The sequence below is a fragment of the Manis javanica genome, chromosome 1 (genome assembly GCF_040802235.1).
Source record: "Manis javanica isolate MJ-LG chromosome 1, MJ_LKY, whole genome shotgun sequence".
NCBI classification, from domain to species: domain Eukaryota; kingdom Metazoa; phylum Chordata; class Mammalia; order Pholidota; family Manidae; genus Manis; species Manis javanica.
In genome coordinates this window covers 88064001-88078950 of record NC_133156.1, presented here as the reverse complement: position 1 = coordinate 88078950, position 14950 = coordinate 88064001, and the positions used below count along the sequence as shown (strand labels likewise).

General features: G+C 45.6%; 1 protein-coding gene across 3 annotated transcripts in view; it reads left to right on the top strand.

Annotated features, from left to right (window-relative positions):
- The window catches only part of RASGRF2 (Ras protein specific guanine nucleotide releasing factor 2), a 214684-nt gene that overhangs the window by 162405 nt on the left and 37329 nt on the right, over positions 1–14950 (top strand). For all 3 annotated transcript variants that reach the window (XM_036999810.2, XM_036999818.2, XM_036999829.2), the window contains exon 18: positions 4821–4927. In XM_036999810.2, the coding sequence (XP_036855705.2) occupies positions 4821–4927 (107 nt within the window). The remainder of the gene's footprint in view (positions 1–4820; positions 4928–14950) is intronic.

Genomic DNA, 14950 nt, shown 5'->3' with positions numbered 1-14950 from the left:
TCCCTAAGCCCTGGGACTTACTCCAGGGCCCCAGTTCAAACTCTGCTTTGCTTCTGCTGACTTGACTCCTAGGAGCCCCCATTATCCTTTCCTACATTCTGAATTGGTTCTGTCTGTGCCACCTGGGTCTGCCTGCTGCATCTCAGTGTCACTGAACTGCCAAGAAAAGAGATGGGGCTGTGGTGCTGTGGTCTAGTTCTACTCAGGTGGCCTTATGGAAACTCATGGGTACAATCATAGGTATAGAATTTGGCTGTCCCAACTTTTCCAAGAAGCCCCCAGGACCAAAGTGCCAATGGCTTACTGGGACAAGGTTGATACTTTCTTCCTCCTTCTGAAAGCCCTGGCTTGCTTACACAGCCTTGAGGGACACCTGGGATAAGCATGGAAGGCAGAGCCTCCAGCATCACACTGAGGGGGTGGCAGTGTTGAGGAATGGGCTTTGTAAGCAGAGGGGAGGGGTCAATGGAGATTGAGGTGCTAGAGGAAAGGTGGGGGACTGGGTGGGGAGCAAATAATTGATGCCAGGGAGGCAAAGGTGTCACACACATGGTGGGTAACCTGAGCTTCGTCCATGAGACACAGAGGAAGGGACCTCAGGGGCATCTAGATAAGCACCTCTTGTTACCAAAGAGGAAACTGAGAACTTGAGAAATGAAGGAGTTTTTCCAAGGCTATTCGGTGAGAAAAGCCCATTACACAATTCCGGTCTGTTGTTCCTTCTATCACATCTTGCTGCTCTCTCCAGGGGTGCAGAAAGAGCATGAGGATGGAATTGAGGTTTTGCAGGAAAGGGAAGTTAATGTGTCTCCTGATCTCCCTCCTGAGGTCACTGTGATCTTCAAGTCATAGGTGCGCGTCGAGGTGTGCTGACAACCCGGCAGTTCACACTGGGTGTTGCCACACTGCACTGCCATAGCACCGTGGGCCATTTTGCATTGCCCTAGTGTGTGAAGAGATGGGCCCAAAGCTGTTACCTAGGGACCTGGGGCTAATCATCCCTCAGTCAGCACTGCCAAACTAGTCACTGGAGTGGAATTATACAGCGAGCTGCTCAGAAGCAGTCTGAAGCCCTAGGAGGGTCTTAAGCTGCACACTTCAGTACACAGTTGGATGGATGGCAGCAATGTTCTCCTCACAGCGCTTCCAGTTTCAAAGCAGGCACAGAACTTAAGGCCGCAGGAGCAGCTGTGAACAGGAACGTCTGCACTCCGACCCTCTCTGCGGCCACCTCCAGGGCACAGGAGGGAAAGCAGAGCCTGGCCTGGCAGGTTCTGATGGTGTGGTCAGAGACGGGGAGGATGGAGCAGGCATGGCCTCACGGAACGTGGCCAGGCTCAGGCGGCCTTGGTGTTGGGACAAAGAGGAGCTGGTCTCCAGGGATGCCACCATTGTCCGGCCTGGACTGGCTTTCCAGCTTCAGACTCACATGGGCATTCTGCCCGGCCCGACAGTTCCTGTAAGGCTGCTGTCCTACACTCCAGGATGGCCACCTCCCACCTTCTCCCTTCAGATCTCCATACCCCTCTCCATGCATGGCTGAGAGTCTTGTCACATATTCCACAGTGAAAGCAAATAAAAAGGGTCGTGGACGACCTTTTCCTCCCCTGATTTCACCAGCCCACTGCGCTTGGACGCATCCTCTGCCTTCTCACTGTGGCCCTGAAGCGCCGTCCCCCACTGCTCCAGGGTCACCTCTTCCCTTGGTCACCCTTCTCACCTCCTCAAGAGCTTTTCTCATGAATTTACCCTTTTCTCACTCGTAGTCAGTTTCCCCATCAACGCGCCAGCCTATATTTACATCGCCTGCTTTACCAGCAGCTGCGCCATTTCTCTGCTTGCTTTCCAAGCAAAATGTCTTCGAGTAGTTCTCCACACTTGATGTCTGCCTGTCATCATCTTCTTTTGTCCCTCCAGCCATTCTCCTGGCGTTGCACTGTGCCCCTACTGAGCTGACTCCGACCTCGGTCTCCAGGGACTCCATCTTGCTGAGGCCAAAGCACTCACCTTAGTCAGCTTCTCCGCAGCGTCTGACCCAGCCAGTCATGTCCTCCTTGCAGAGACCCATCTCCTCTGCCCCCAGGAGTGTGCCTGGGTTTCCTTTCACCTGCTCTCCTCGCCCTTTTGGTCTCCTTTGCTGGCTCCTCTTCTGCCAAATCTCCCCTGGCCGTACGGCCACAGGGCTCTGTCTGGCCCTTTCCCCTGTCTACACTCCCTATCTAAGTAGGTTCATCCAGTCTCAGGGTTTTAACTCCTATTTAAAAGTTCATACTCTTCAATTTACATTTCCAGCATGATCTTTCTACTTGAGTTTCAGGCTGTTAGGTCTCATATGTCTTGTCACCTATTTCACAGTGAAAGCAAATAAAATACTGCCACTTAGATGCTCACAAGAGACGTCTTTGAGTTTAAAACAAAACTTGATTTTCTTCCTCAAACCTACCTTTTCCCCCTTTCACTAGATGGTATCATCATCTCCCCAGCTGCTTAGGCTCCAAATAGTGGAACCATTCTTGATTTCTCTCTTTTCCTCAGACCTTGTATTAGTTTTTTAGGGCTACTGCAACAAATTACCCCAAATGTGTGAATAAAAGCAACTAAAATTTATTCTCTCACAGTTCTGGAGGCTATAAGTCTGAAATCAATACATCAGCAGGGCCGTGTTCTATGAGCCTCAGGTTCCTCATCTATAAAAACAAGAAATGTGTTTTATGGAACTGTGAGAAAATAAGTAATGCACAAAGGTTCTCAATAATTTTTCTTTCAAATTTAGTATATAATCATTCCTTTAAGAACCTAGATGGCACACACTTTGAGAAATCCATAAGAAAAATTCAGATGATAGTCTTAGTTGCTGATTTCCTTGAAAGATGACAGCAAAGATACTGATTTTTTGCCATTCTTCATGTATTTTTCATTGCAAAATGATAGACCTGCTGAGCTTCTTTCCCTCAGTCTAGAAGGATTTTTTTATTGTTACAGTTAATTGCCCTGAGAGAAAATCTCATGTCAACCTGAGTAAGGAGAACTTAAAAACTGAAGGATAAGGACACACTGATAAAATGGTTTAAAAAAAAAAACTCCACTATGCAGCATTTGTTCATTGCCTCATTAGTATCTTGCCAAGAGTACTTGAGAAACTGCCTCTTCACATTCCTGGCCATGTACTCTGAGCAGGAGCTTACCTCCCTGACAATACAACACACAGGCACACACACATGCACCTCCCCACCATCCCTGCCCCCTAGCCATGGCCACAGTAATGAGTTCAAGGAAGGTGTCTGATGCATTTTGGGCCAATTAAGTAGAAGGATTTGTTTAGAGGCTTCTAGGATAGAAATTTCTCTCTCGTCAGTGGAAGCTACCAGAAAGAATGCTCTCTCATCCTCTGGATTGTGTGATGTGAGGTTGTAGACTTACCCATTTTTGCTGCCTGGCAGTGAGAAGGGAATGAAGACACTGAAGGGAAAGAGACAGAGCCACGAGGACAGCATGTGCATCTGAGTCAAGTGGAATCAGAATCTAGAACATCTCCAAATATATGAAATAGTCATTTCCTTTTTAATTTAAGTCACTTTACATTGGGTGTTCTCTCTCTTTTTTGCAAACAAGATATTGCTAACTGATATTCCATTAAAATGGAAGCAATTGAATATACCAGTACTTGTTAATACACCAAGTGACCTACCCTCTACAGACTAAAGTTCAGTTCCTGGAATGGTAGCCGTTCTTCTACATCACCTCTCAGTCATGAGTATGTCAGTTCATACTCAGTGGACACTGCCATCACGACATGCAGCATAGTGTATGTGCAAATCTGCTTGCCTGCATTTACCTTTTTATTTCCAGTTTATTAAATTGTGACCTTGAGCAAGTAATTGATCCTTTTCATGTCTGCGAAAATATTCTAGACTTGGTTCAGTGAGCACTAGGGAGACATTAGAAGTACTTGTGCTGGAGCAGTAGCAAGATAAAGGATATTTAAGATTATTCTTGAAGAGACTGGCAATTTGCTCATTTGCAGCATTTTGAATCATACATTTTTGGTGTTTTGTGTGTTTGGGGGCCATTTAAAGAGCAAATTCTATGAGAGTAGGGTCTACATCTCTTTTGTTAACCCAGCACCTACACAGTAGGGACCTGGAACATAGGCGGTGCTCCATAGATATGGATTGAATTGAGTTGTGGATGGAGGAAGAATGGAAGAACAAAGAGAATGGAAAAAGAAGGACTGTCAGGGGACAACACCTACAACCCATGTGTCAAGTACCTTGACTTAGGATTTCGGCAGGAGAATGGAGAAAAAGGGATAAATCTGACAGTGCTACCAAAAAGTTAAACAATATTTCTTGACTGGGAAACACCAAGAGACAGAGAAACAGGAGGTTTCCTGTCTGAGAAGCCAAGACATGTGCTCATCCATCTACAAATACTAAAAAGGTTATTGGTAATATAATGACTTTGGGGCAGAAAGTATAAACAAATGCTTATTCAAATACTTTGTTGAAATTTCTTCTTGGGCTTTACATTATAGAACAAGAACAGGCATAAATGGAAGTATTATTAGACCAGCTTTAGCTTTTGTAGCCTTTAATAAATATGTGCATGTTGTCCATTTAATTGCACCTGTAAGTACATGGTGGCGTCACTGCTGAGGGTGTCATTGGTAAGTAGGCAGAATTCACAACAGTCTGAAACCTCTTGCACCTCTCTGCCAAGATGGGTTATTTGTGCATTTCATTAACCAATGTCCTAAAATAAGTGAGGTCCCTGGGGATTGGCTCTAACTACAATATGCGTGTGTTTCTTTTCCTCCTAAGGATTTAACAACACTGAGAGAACCTGTGACAAAGAGTTTATTATACGCAGAACAGCCACCAACCGAGTGCTGAACGTCCTCCGCCACTGGGTCTCTAAGCACGCACAGGTAACTTGGCGGCCTTATATTTCAAGGTGTAATATCTCTGACACCAAATGCATTGGTGTATTTTTTTACATATCTGTATAACAGTAACAATATTATACACAGCAGTAATAGTAAGTATAACTTCATTCAGGTTCTTGGACCCAGTTCTAGTATGTGTAAATATGTGGGAGGGGGTCTTCCCACACATACTTAGTTAAGCAATTCTTGAACATCAGCAGGGTGCTAGAGAACTCAAGTCAATTCTGATGCTGTCTGCCCAGAGACAGCACCAGATTCCCCAGGTTGAGAGCTCCATCCTAAAAGACTACCCTCCACGCCCTTCTCCAGACACCCGGCAGGAAGCCCCAGGCAGCACCTGTGCTTCTGACCTGCAAACTACAGACTGGAGGTTCCCACGACCTCCCCCTTAGGTTCTATTAAATTGCTAGAGTGGCTCACAGAACTCAGGAAAACACGTGTACCAGTTTAATAAAGGATACCATGAAGGATACAAGTTAACAGCCAGGTGAAGAGAGACACAGCATAAGGTCCCAAATAAAGGAGCTTCTATCCTTGTGGAGTTTGGAGCCTGGCTCAGTGGCACATGGAGGCCTCTGGTTCCCCAAGCACAGAAGCTCTCCCCAACTGAGAAGCAGGATCCAACTGAGCAGAGCAAAGTAGAGGAGAGGGAGAGAGGGAGGGGTGAGGGGGTGGGAGAGAAGAAGTGGGGGAAGGAGAGGGGCCTCTTCTCGTGGGTTTTGTGAGGGGTTCATTGCATAGTCATGACTGACTTAATTATTGGTCACTGGCTGATTCAGCCTCCAGCCCCCGTCCTTGGATGTGGGTCCAAAAGTTTCTCATTAACATGACTAAACACCTGTTTCACCTTTAAGACTCTGCAGTGTTTTCTGGAACTGTGAATAAATACCAGATATACCTGGGAAATACATATTTGGCCATCGGAATGAGCAAATATGTATTTCTTGTAACTCATTATATCACACAAGGATTTCTGTTTAACCAGCTTTTTAAGTTGTTGCATGTATAATGTCTGGATTCTTTAGAAGTAGAGTTTGAAACCTTGAAATTGGAACACAAGTCGGGGAAAAATAGTAGGAGGGACACACAGATCAGAACAAATACACATTATTGCCAACATCCACTATTTCGGATCTACAAATGGTCTAATGCAGGAAGCAAAACAGGGCTCCCCTCTTCCCTCCTCTTCTGAGGCAAAAGCACCCACCCATGGGCACTGAAGCCACAGTAGTGCCAACTCACCATGTGATCCCAGAGCCCGCTTACAGAGCCTTCTCTGTAAGAGGAGTTGTGCCAGCTGCAGTGGTGCCCCCTGAGGTAGGCAGCAGGTACTCCCCAGGGTAAACAGTGGGTGCCCCCTGAGGTAAGCAGCACTGTGGTACCAGACACTCTGGTATCTGGTTGGAGACTGCTTCCTTGGCCTCATCAGGAAGTATTTTGTGTTACGCCCTCTGATGGCTTGGTTCCTAGTTTCCTGTAAACTGCATCATGTTGGCAGGACACCTGCCTCTTAGCTATTGGTGTGTTTTCAGTGTAAGTAGAATTTCTATCTGTTTCATCATTTCACAAAATAAAGAAGGGCCCCCTTGGCCTTGCTGGTTTGAGGCCTGCATTGTGCTTTTCTTACCCTCAACTAATGGGCTGTCCTCCTGGGCACGTGGCCTGTCAGCACCTCAAGGAGACTTTTGGAGAGAGAGGAGGGCCTGCATGGCTCAGATCAGCACGTATGAGACCTGTAAGATGTGAGCTAGCTAACGAGGAGAGAAAAGGGCAAGGAGTTCCCAGGTCCCACTTCGTTATATTTGAGAGGCCACCATGAGCCTACTGAGTGGCCCTTGGTCATAACAGTCCATCAGATAGGGTCACATGAGGGCCAAGCTATGGCAGGAGGATTCACTAATTGGAAAAAGTGGAATTTGGACCTCACCACCAGTTAGCCCATGACAATTCTTAAATATGGATTAAAAGCAAGGACAGCGCATTAAAGAAAGATAAAAATTTCATCTTATACATCCTCAATAAATAAAATGGATCTTATCAGACTCAAATTCCAAGAAATGTTCTTGTCTCATTGGTCATGCGTAGTGCCTCTTGTCCATAATCTCAGTGAGCTGTTCCTAAATCCCGTTTGCCACATTGCAGATACAATGTGAGACTGAGGTTTCTCCTGCATCTGGCCATCCACCCTGGTCCTCTCTGGTTTTTGACTCACGGTCTTGGCTTGTGATTCCTGGAGCCCAACAGTGGCTTGAGAGCTGCACAGTAGCTTCAGTAGAAGGCGAGCCCGTGCTGCTCAGCCCGCTGCCGTGCCCTCAGCTTGGCCTGTGCCAGCTTATGCCAAGGCTCACACAGTGACACTGCAAGTCAAAGGCCAGGTTCACCCACATCAGCTCCCTCTTCTCTCCAAATCTTCCCTCAAAAACTCTAGCCTTGCTTCCCTTTTTGCAAGCCCTGGCGCCCTCTTTTTGTAAGGATCTCAAACTAGGATACTGACAATTCACATATGACTCTGAGTAGCTGGAAAAAAAACTGCAAAGCAAATTACAATATGCTGGGTTTATTTTTACTTTTGATAAAGAGAATTCATAGTTGGGAAGAGGTTAGTGTACTGAATTCCCCACGTAAAACAGAGATTACAGTAAGGTGCTATCATCTGATTTGACAGCTGCATTGTACAAAGATGCATACATATGTGCATACAGGCACTATGAGGTTGAATAGTACCAAGTCACTGGACTAGAGAGCGGATTGATATGGAAACAAGGGTTTCTGTATTCAGACTGTGTCCTCTTGGCTTTTCATTCTAATCCAAAAAGCATTCTAGGTGTTAGCTTTTGTTTGGATAGTTCCAATACTTGGCAGCCTGTTACTTCAGATGTGCTCACACATGGGAAAGCACTTTGTAAACAACTTCAGTTAGGGGAGCCACACGAGGAACCCCAGCCCCGCAGACCCTCTCTACCTCAGGGCAAATGCGGATGGTACAAATGGCTAGGGCATCCAGTCTTCTCTCCTAACATGATTATTGTCTACAGCTTACCCTGATGGGCCAGGGCATTCTGACCACTCACTCATTTGTCCTTTCTTACCTTTCCTGCATGTGCAGGGGATTTTAGGGATTAGCGGCTGGTTTCCAGTTGCCCTGGTATGACCTCGTCCCACACACCTCCTGTTGCCTTCCTCTTTCAAGTGCGTCCTCCATCACCCTCTTGGTGTAAACACATGGTATGCAGGATTCTGTAACATTTCTGCTTAATGGCAAATGCTTTAGAACACTTTCTGCTGGCTTTAGTGTCCAAGTTTCTCCCTTTACTGACTTGCTTTTGGCTGCGTGGTAGCCTTTGGGCTCCATAGGGCAGTGTGAGCAAGGCAAGGCAGGCTCTTGTAATGGGTTGGCCAACAGTTCAAACAGACAGAACTGGATTCAGCTCATGGACGTGGCCGTGCATGTGCCTGCTGACTGTGGAACAGCCTGAACCCGCCGGCTTCAGAGGAGATGTGAGTGTGGCCATTGACTCAGTGGCCCCTAAGCAAGCTCACCACTGTCACACTTAAAGAAAGACCAGCAACTCAGCGTGGCGAGTTTATCCAAGTTTACCTAAAGGTCTTTATTCTCTTTAAGGCCATGTCCGGCTGTGGGACGAGGCTGCTGGTCTGAAATCTTGGGTTGTTGTCTGACTCTGCTAATTACCCTCATCCTTGTTGTCTTGGCTTTTCACCTCATACAAAGAAGGGCTTGGATAAGAGCTTTGTCACCACCTGATTCACATTGAATTCACTCAAGGAGAAATGTAGCATTGTGGCAACTTGATTATTTTGAATTAGTGGCTTAAAAAAAATGAGCAGGAAGTTGTACTCATTTCAAAACTGCAGCCAAACATTGTACACACACAATTGCGTTTTTCCTTTCATGGTGGGCTACCCAGGGGCACCAATTTATAGAAAACAGAAAAGCCACTGTGAAGCAACAAGAGGTAGATTTGTCCCCAGATAATCTAGAGAATGGAGCCTGTTATAAAGCAGGAAATATCATATATTTGTTCTTCATTCCTCATCAAAGGTGACTAATTCTGACAGATACTTCCCTGAACTTAATTCAGGACAAATAAAGAGTTGCAAAGTATGGGTGTTGGTTTCTCCAGAGAAATAAAATTCCCCCAGGATGTCAGCTTCAACCCACCCCCACCCCCCAACCCACACACACACCAACACCTAAGTGGTTCTCGAATGCCTGTTCTTTTCCTGGAAGCTTCTTGTCTTTTCTATAAGAAGCATTTGGGAGGCTAGAGTGTTTCAGGTTTTCTCTGGTTCTAAAATTTTTCATCTGTTATACACTTTACCCTAGTCTCTCCTCATTTCATTGTGCTTCTTCACTCACTCATCTGCTGCCTTTCTTGTTGAAAGTAAAGCCTCAAGGACAGCCTGGGTTCCCCCCACCTGCCGCATCTGTGGATCAGCAGAGAAGCAGCAGCCCAGTGTCGGGGGGACCTGTGTTCTTCTAGATCTGTCACTGTATCTTCTGCGGGGCCTGAGTCAGTCACTTGGCCTTGCTGGGTTTTAATATCCTCTTCTGACAAGGAAAGTGACCATCCCTGTTTTACCTCCTGCAGGATGTCATGAGAACAAAAGGTGATATGCTGAATGAGGGGGCATGAGCGACATGAAGTGTGACATAGATGTGTGTGACCGAATCCCTCTGGCGAAGGCCTGGAGACATGCACATTCCGTCCCCCTACAGCTGGCCCGTGAGCTGCCTTCAGACAGGGCCTGACCCTCTCACCTCAGTATCTCCTCTCATGGCTCTACCACGCTGGGCACATGGTAGATGCCTTGTAAGAGCTGTCAAATCAAGTTTACGTTTTATGTTGCTGTTGCTCATTCTGTCTTGGAGGTTATTTTCTAGGTTTTAAAATTTCCAAACTCAATGAGATAGAAACTACAACCACAAATGGACCAGAAATGAGGGCTGTGTGGACAGAATCTATGTAAAGGGAGTTTTCACACACTTCTCAAGCCTTTCCTGCTAGGAGACCTTACATGTCATTTCCACAATTCCAAGGTGTCTGTAGGGTCCAGGGCTGCAGAGATTTTAGCCAGATGCTTCTGTGACTGTTTCTGTCTTCCAGGCACAGACAGGCAGGGGAGGGACTTTGAGGCTGGCCTGTAGACAATTCAGATCTGCACTCAAGTCTCTTGAAGGCTTTGTATATATAATCTGTAGCAATTTTGGTTTTCCTGAATTGTCTTATTGATCAAGTAATTCTGAAAAGATAATCTGTCTACCTGTGCAAGGCATTTGACAGACCACAGGATTTTACAGAATGGCACGGATAAAGGAGCTTGCAGCTGTGTCCACAGGTTATGACTTGCTTCATCAGACTCGGTACCATCTGAATAACAAGTGGCCAAGAATGAAACAATCCCTTGTTTTCATGACTATAGGCTATGTTTTTAGAATGTGAGATCAGACAAGAATGACCTACTTCCAAAGCAGTGGGACTGTGGTAAAGAGCACCGGCTTCAGGATCAAAGCTATATGGACTGAAATCACTGACCTGCATTTATTAGCTGTGTGGCTGAGCAACCTCCTTAGCTCCTCCAGACCTCCATTTCTTCTTCTATAAAAGTGAGGATGATGTCACTATTCCTTCCAGTGGCCATGAGGGTTACCTGAGGTAGTACCTGTTAGAGTAACTGTTACAGGTGGGTCCTCAGAACACTGCAGATGGTGGTGTTGGTAGGGCCTTGTGAAGGTGGCCTCTGGTCTGGACCCAGCTGGTCAGGCAAAATGTTGTTGCCCCTTTGTGACCAGTGAAGTGGTTAGATCTCAGAGAGGTTCAGTCAGCACAGCTGAGGGGACTGTTTTATAACGGTAGAAATATTCTGTATTTTCCTTATTGGGTACAGTAGCTTCTGGCCACCTGTGGCTATTCGAGTACTTGAAATGTAGCTAGTGTGGCTGAAAAACTGAGGTTTTAATGCTATTTAATCTAATTTAATATAAATAGTCATGTGTGACTAATGGCTACAGTATATGTACACACACTGCTCAAAAGTGCAGCAGAGAGCCAGGCGCGGTTCTCTGACGTGGGGCTCAGGATTGATCCCTTCCTCATTCCCGCAGTGCCCCACTCCACTCAGACAGGAACCCGAGGGGGTTCTCTGCACTGGGGCCCCAGAAAGCCCGTAGAAGAGGGACATCCTATATTGGGTTTACATTGACAAAGCGAAACTTGTATGTAACATCAGTTTTGAGGTTATAAATGTGAGAGAAGATGGCTTTTCCTCAGTAAGGGGACGTACCCGTGAGCATCCTTGGGTGTGGGTCCTAAGCCCGCAGCCCCAGACAGGTGGTGCAGGGGGAACCCGCCCTGCTCACTCACTGAGGTGATGGCCCGCACTTTGTGTGTTCCAGGATTTGGGCACCAGGGTGTCCTAAAATGAGAGTTTACAGTTTGTCTCTTCTGTTTGTTATTTTGACAGATGATGGGGCCCTTTAAAATTTTTAAACTTTTTGGCATCACTTACTAAAACACAAAATCCAATATCAGATTAGAGCACTAAGTTCAGACAAACTCTTTGTTCCAAATCTGAAACGGAGGTTGGGCCAGGCGAGCAGGGTACAGACTTTTGATGTGGGTGGAAAAATGAAATGTGTGACCGACTGAGCAGGCAGCTCCTGTCGTCTCTGCTGACAGCTCTGGCCCTGCTTCCAGCTCTGTCCTGTCTTCGGACTCAGCCCCCTGCTGGTCTCTAACTGCCCCTAACAGTCTGTCCTGGGGGGCTTTCCTGTCCACATCACTGCCCAGTCTCTGCCCTTGAGCCATGGATCTTTTCCACTTGCAAGGCAGTTATCCGAGTATGGATGCCTGAGCTGTGAGCTCTTTGCAGGAGGAAGAATGCTTTCCCGGGCCGCAGCCCTCTCTGCCGTGGTGTGGGTGCCCAGGACTTCACAACCACCCTTCCTCAAGCCTTCCTCAGGTCTCCATAACAGCTGAGTGAGATTTCCTGATGTCTACTTCCAGGGGAGATGTGTCCCTAGTACTGAGCTGGAAAAGGGGGCCACTGGATGCCACAGAAATGAGCTCTGAGCCCCCCTGAAGATTGAGATTGTCGTGGTTTTGATGTGGGGCCCTTGGTCTTTTATGAGCAACTTGAAAGCCAAATTCCCCACTGTAATCTTCTGTAAGGATGCATTCTGACTGACACATTCCCAGTGGTTTTAAAAAATTATTTGACAAATACCGTATTATTTACTATGTGTCAGACACTGTTCAAAGCAGTGTTCAAATATTAAGTCATTTACTCCTCACTCCAAAGCAGGGAGATACTATAGTTATCCTTTCTTTAAATCTGAAATTATTAATTTAATAATTAGTAGGGAAACTGAAGCTTAGAAAGATGAAGTAGTTTGCCTGAGATGACACAGATAACAAGGGGCAGAAGCGGGTTGCACACCCAGGCCGCCAGATCCCCCTGCACGTGCTCTTGACCCCGTCCCCATGGCCTCTCCCTCTCACCGGCTCAGAATGTGAAATGTGAAAGCCCACTTCTGATTCAGAACAGTGAGACTATCATATGCCAACACTAACAGGATTTCTCTCTCTGTTTCTCACTGTCAGAAAAGTGACTTTCATGCCAGAGTCTATTTTGAGTTGCTTAAACAAAGGATTTGTATACACTAAAGGTTGCTGTAGGGTGGCGTGCTGCTCCCTCCAGTGAACACTGCAGCCTCAGACATGCAGGTGGTGATTAGCAGGCGCCTGTGCGAGCCTCCGTGGGGCACTGGCTGTGGCGCGGGCTGGAACTAGCACTGTCCACGATGAAGGGCTGGGAAAGTCAGACCCTACCTGACAGGTGAATTAGGTTGCTGCCACACTGCTCAGGGCCCTCAAAGTACAGCAAGGCTCCTGGGGCCTGCTTCTGCCATGGGTGCTGATGTTGATGCTGGGAACAGGAAGAGAGAATTTAGTTGCAATATGAGATGCTGGCAGCTGTGAAATAGTTCTTTTTAATGACAAATTCATTGTCTACTGCTTCAGTCTTACAAACAGTTTTATAAAATCACCAAGTGGGAAGGTAATCAATGGGCTACACACTTTTTTGTGTTAGTCTTATCCTTAGTAAGCAGTGCCCATTTGTTCTAGTCATCCACACCATTCTGGTTGACCTCTGCAAATCTAAGCTACAAAATCCCAAATGTCCACCATGTACAAACTGGCATTTGTTTACAAACTCAGATTTCCCAAGAAGGCAGCCAGAATGAAACAGAGAATGTGCTATTTAATTTAATTAGGCCAGCAACTTAAATTTTTTTTTTTTTGCTCCTCCCTATTGCCTGGACACACAGGCTGGTACTTATTTTCATCCCGATAGTATTCAGTCCTGCTGTATTACTTTCTCAACATTTGTCCTTTCCTTTTACCCTCAGAACAAACCACCTGGGGCATCACATTTCACTTTAGCTGCTGGGTCAAAAATGAGGCAGGTGAAGAGAGAAATCTGGAAATCTGAATTCTAGTTTAGATTCCAGTGTTAGCTTGCTAACGTCCTCATTTGTATAATTGGCAAAATGATCTGTATGGGCTTCTTATGCACAAATGAATTATTTGTCAGATTGCTCTAGAAAATATGAAGTGTAAGAAACTATTATCTGGTAAGTATGTGTTTTCTTTTTCTTAATCCTGAAGATAGATTTTCATTTTCTAACTTTTCTCAGCTGAGACAAACAAGTAAGAAGATCCTAGTTCCTTTAACTACTTACCAAAGTTTTTATCTTTTATACATCCCTGTTGTTATCCTTTAAACTCTCTTTAAGCTCCCCATCTTGTCTTAAGAAAGCACTTGGCTAGACATTTACAACAGGATTTATTTAAGTCAGTGTGAATAGAATTAAGAGTTTAAGAAGCCAGTGCCTTAAATGGAATTTATTTTTCAGTTTCCATTAGTTGCTAAGACAGAAATTTAGTTTTTCCCTGTAGAACTAGTGGGATTCTTTCCCTTTTGTGGGTGGATTTTGTTGACAAACACTGAGAAGCAACATGTGGGATTTTATGTACACCAGTTGCTTCTTATCTGCTGTAGGAGACTCTAACGAAAGTGTCATGGAGAGCTCTATTGTCCCTAATTTGCATTCTGCATGCTCATAGCCACTCCTGGACTTTGGGAGCATTTCTGGAGACCCTGGCATGCAGGGCCGAGTCCTCAGAACCCTCCCTGCACCAGCGCTGCTCCACCACTGCAGTGATGCCTCAGGTCTCCAGGAACCAGCTTCACCCTGAAGTTCATTTGGTCCCTAAGGGTTCACCTCGCCTGTTGCCCTTTTCCTTGTGTACCTTTCCCTGCCCACTCTTCTCTCAGAAACTACCGACCAGTATCTCCTAGTCTCTGCATAAGTTTCTCCCGAGATGAATGTCAAAGGCTCTTCCACTCCCACATTTCTATGACTCTGAATCCAGCATCTCCGTGGGGAAGGAGATGATGTAGTTTGCCTACCAACTTCCTTTATCTGTCTTTTTCCCTCTTATGGATCAGGAAACAAAGTATAACTTATAGACCACCTTCTAGTATTTTCCTAAGGCTTATATTTGAGTTAAACTCAAAGATAATTTTGTTGGTATGTGATGTTAATTAACTAGGAAAATTAAAAAATCAGGATTAAAAGCAGACCCTTTGAGACCTTTTTTTTTCCTGCTAGTCTTTGTCCTTGTCTTGAAAGCTACAATCCATAACAATTAACCACATGTCCAGAAGCCAGTGGGAAACATGGCATCTAGAAAAATTATTTTTTCTGGTAGATGCTTTTTAAACCAATTGATTCTCTTTTGAGGCTTAAAGGTAGGAGCTTGGAAACTATCTGATTTCAAGGTTGTGGGGGCAGTATTTAAACTTCTTATAAGAATAGCTGTTCAGGTCTAGAGGTTGAATTTTAGCAGTTCATTCAAACGCAGAGTCACTCACTAGAAAACAATTGAATGAATGCTTTTCTGCGTGGCTTTTTCCTTC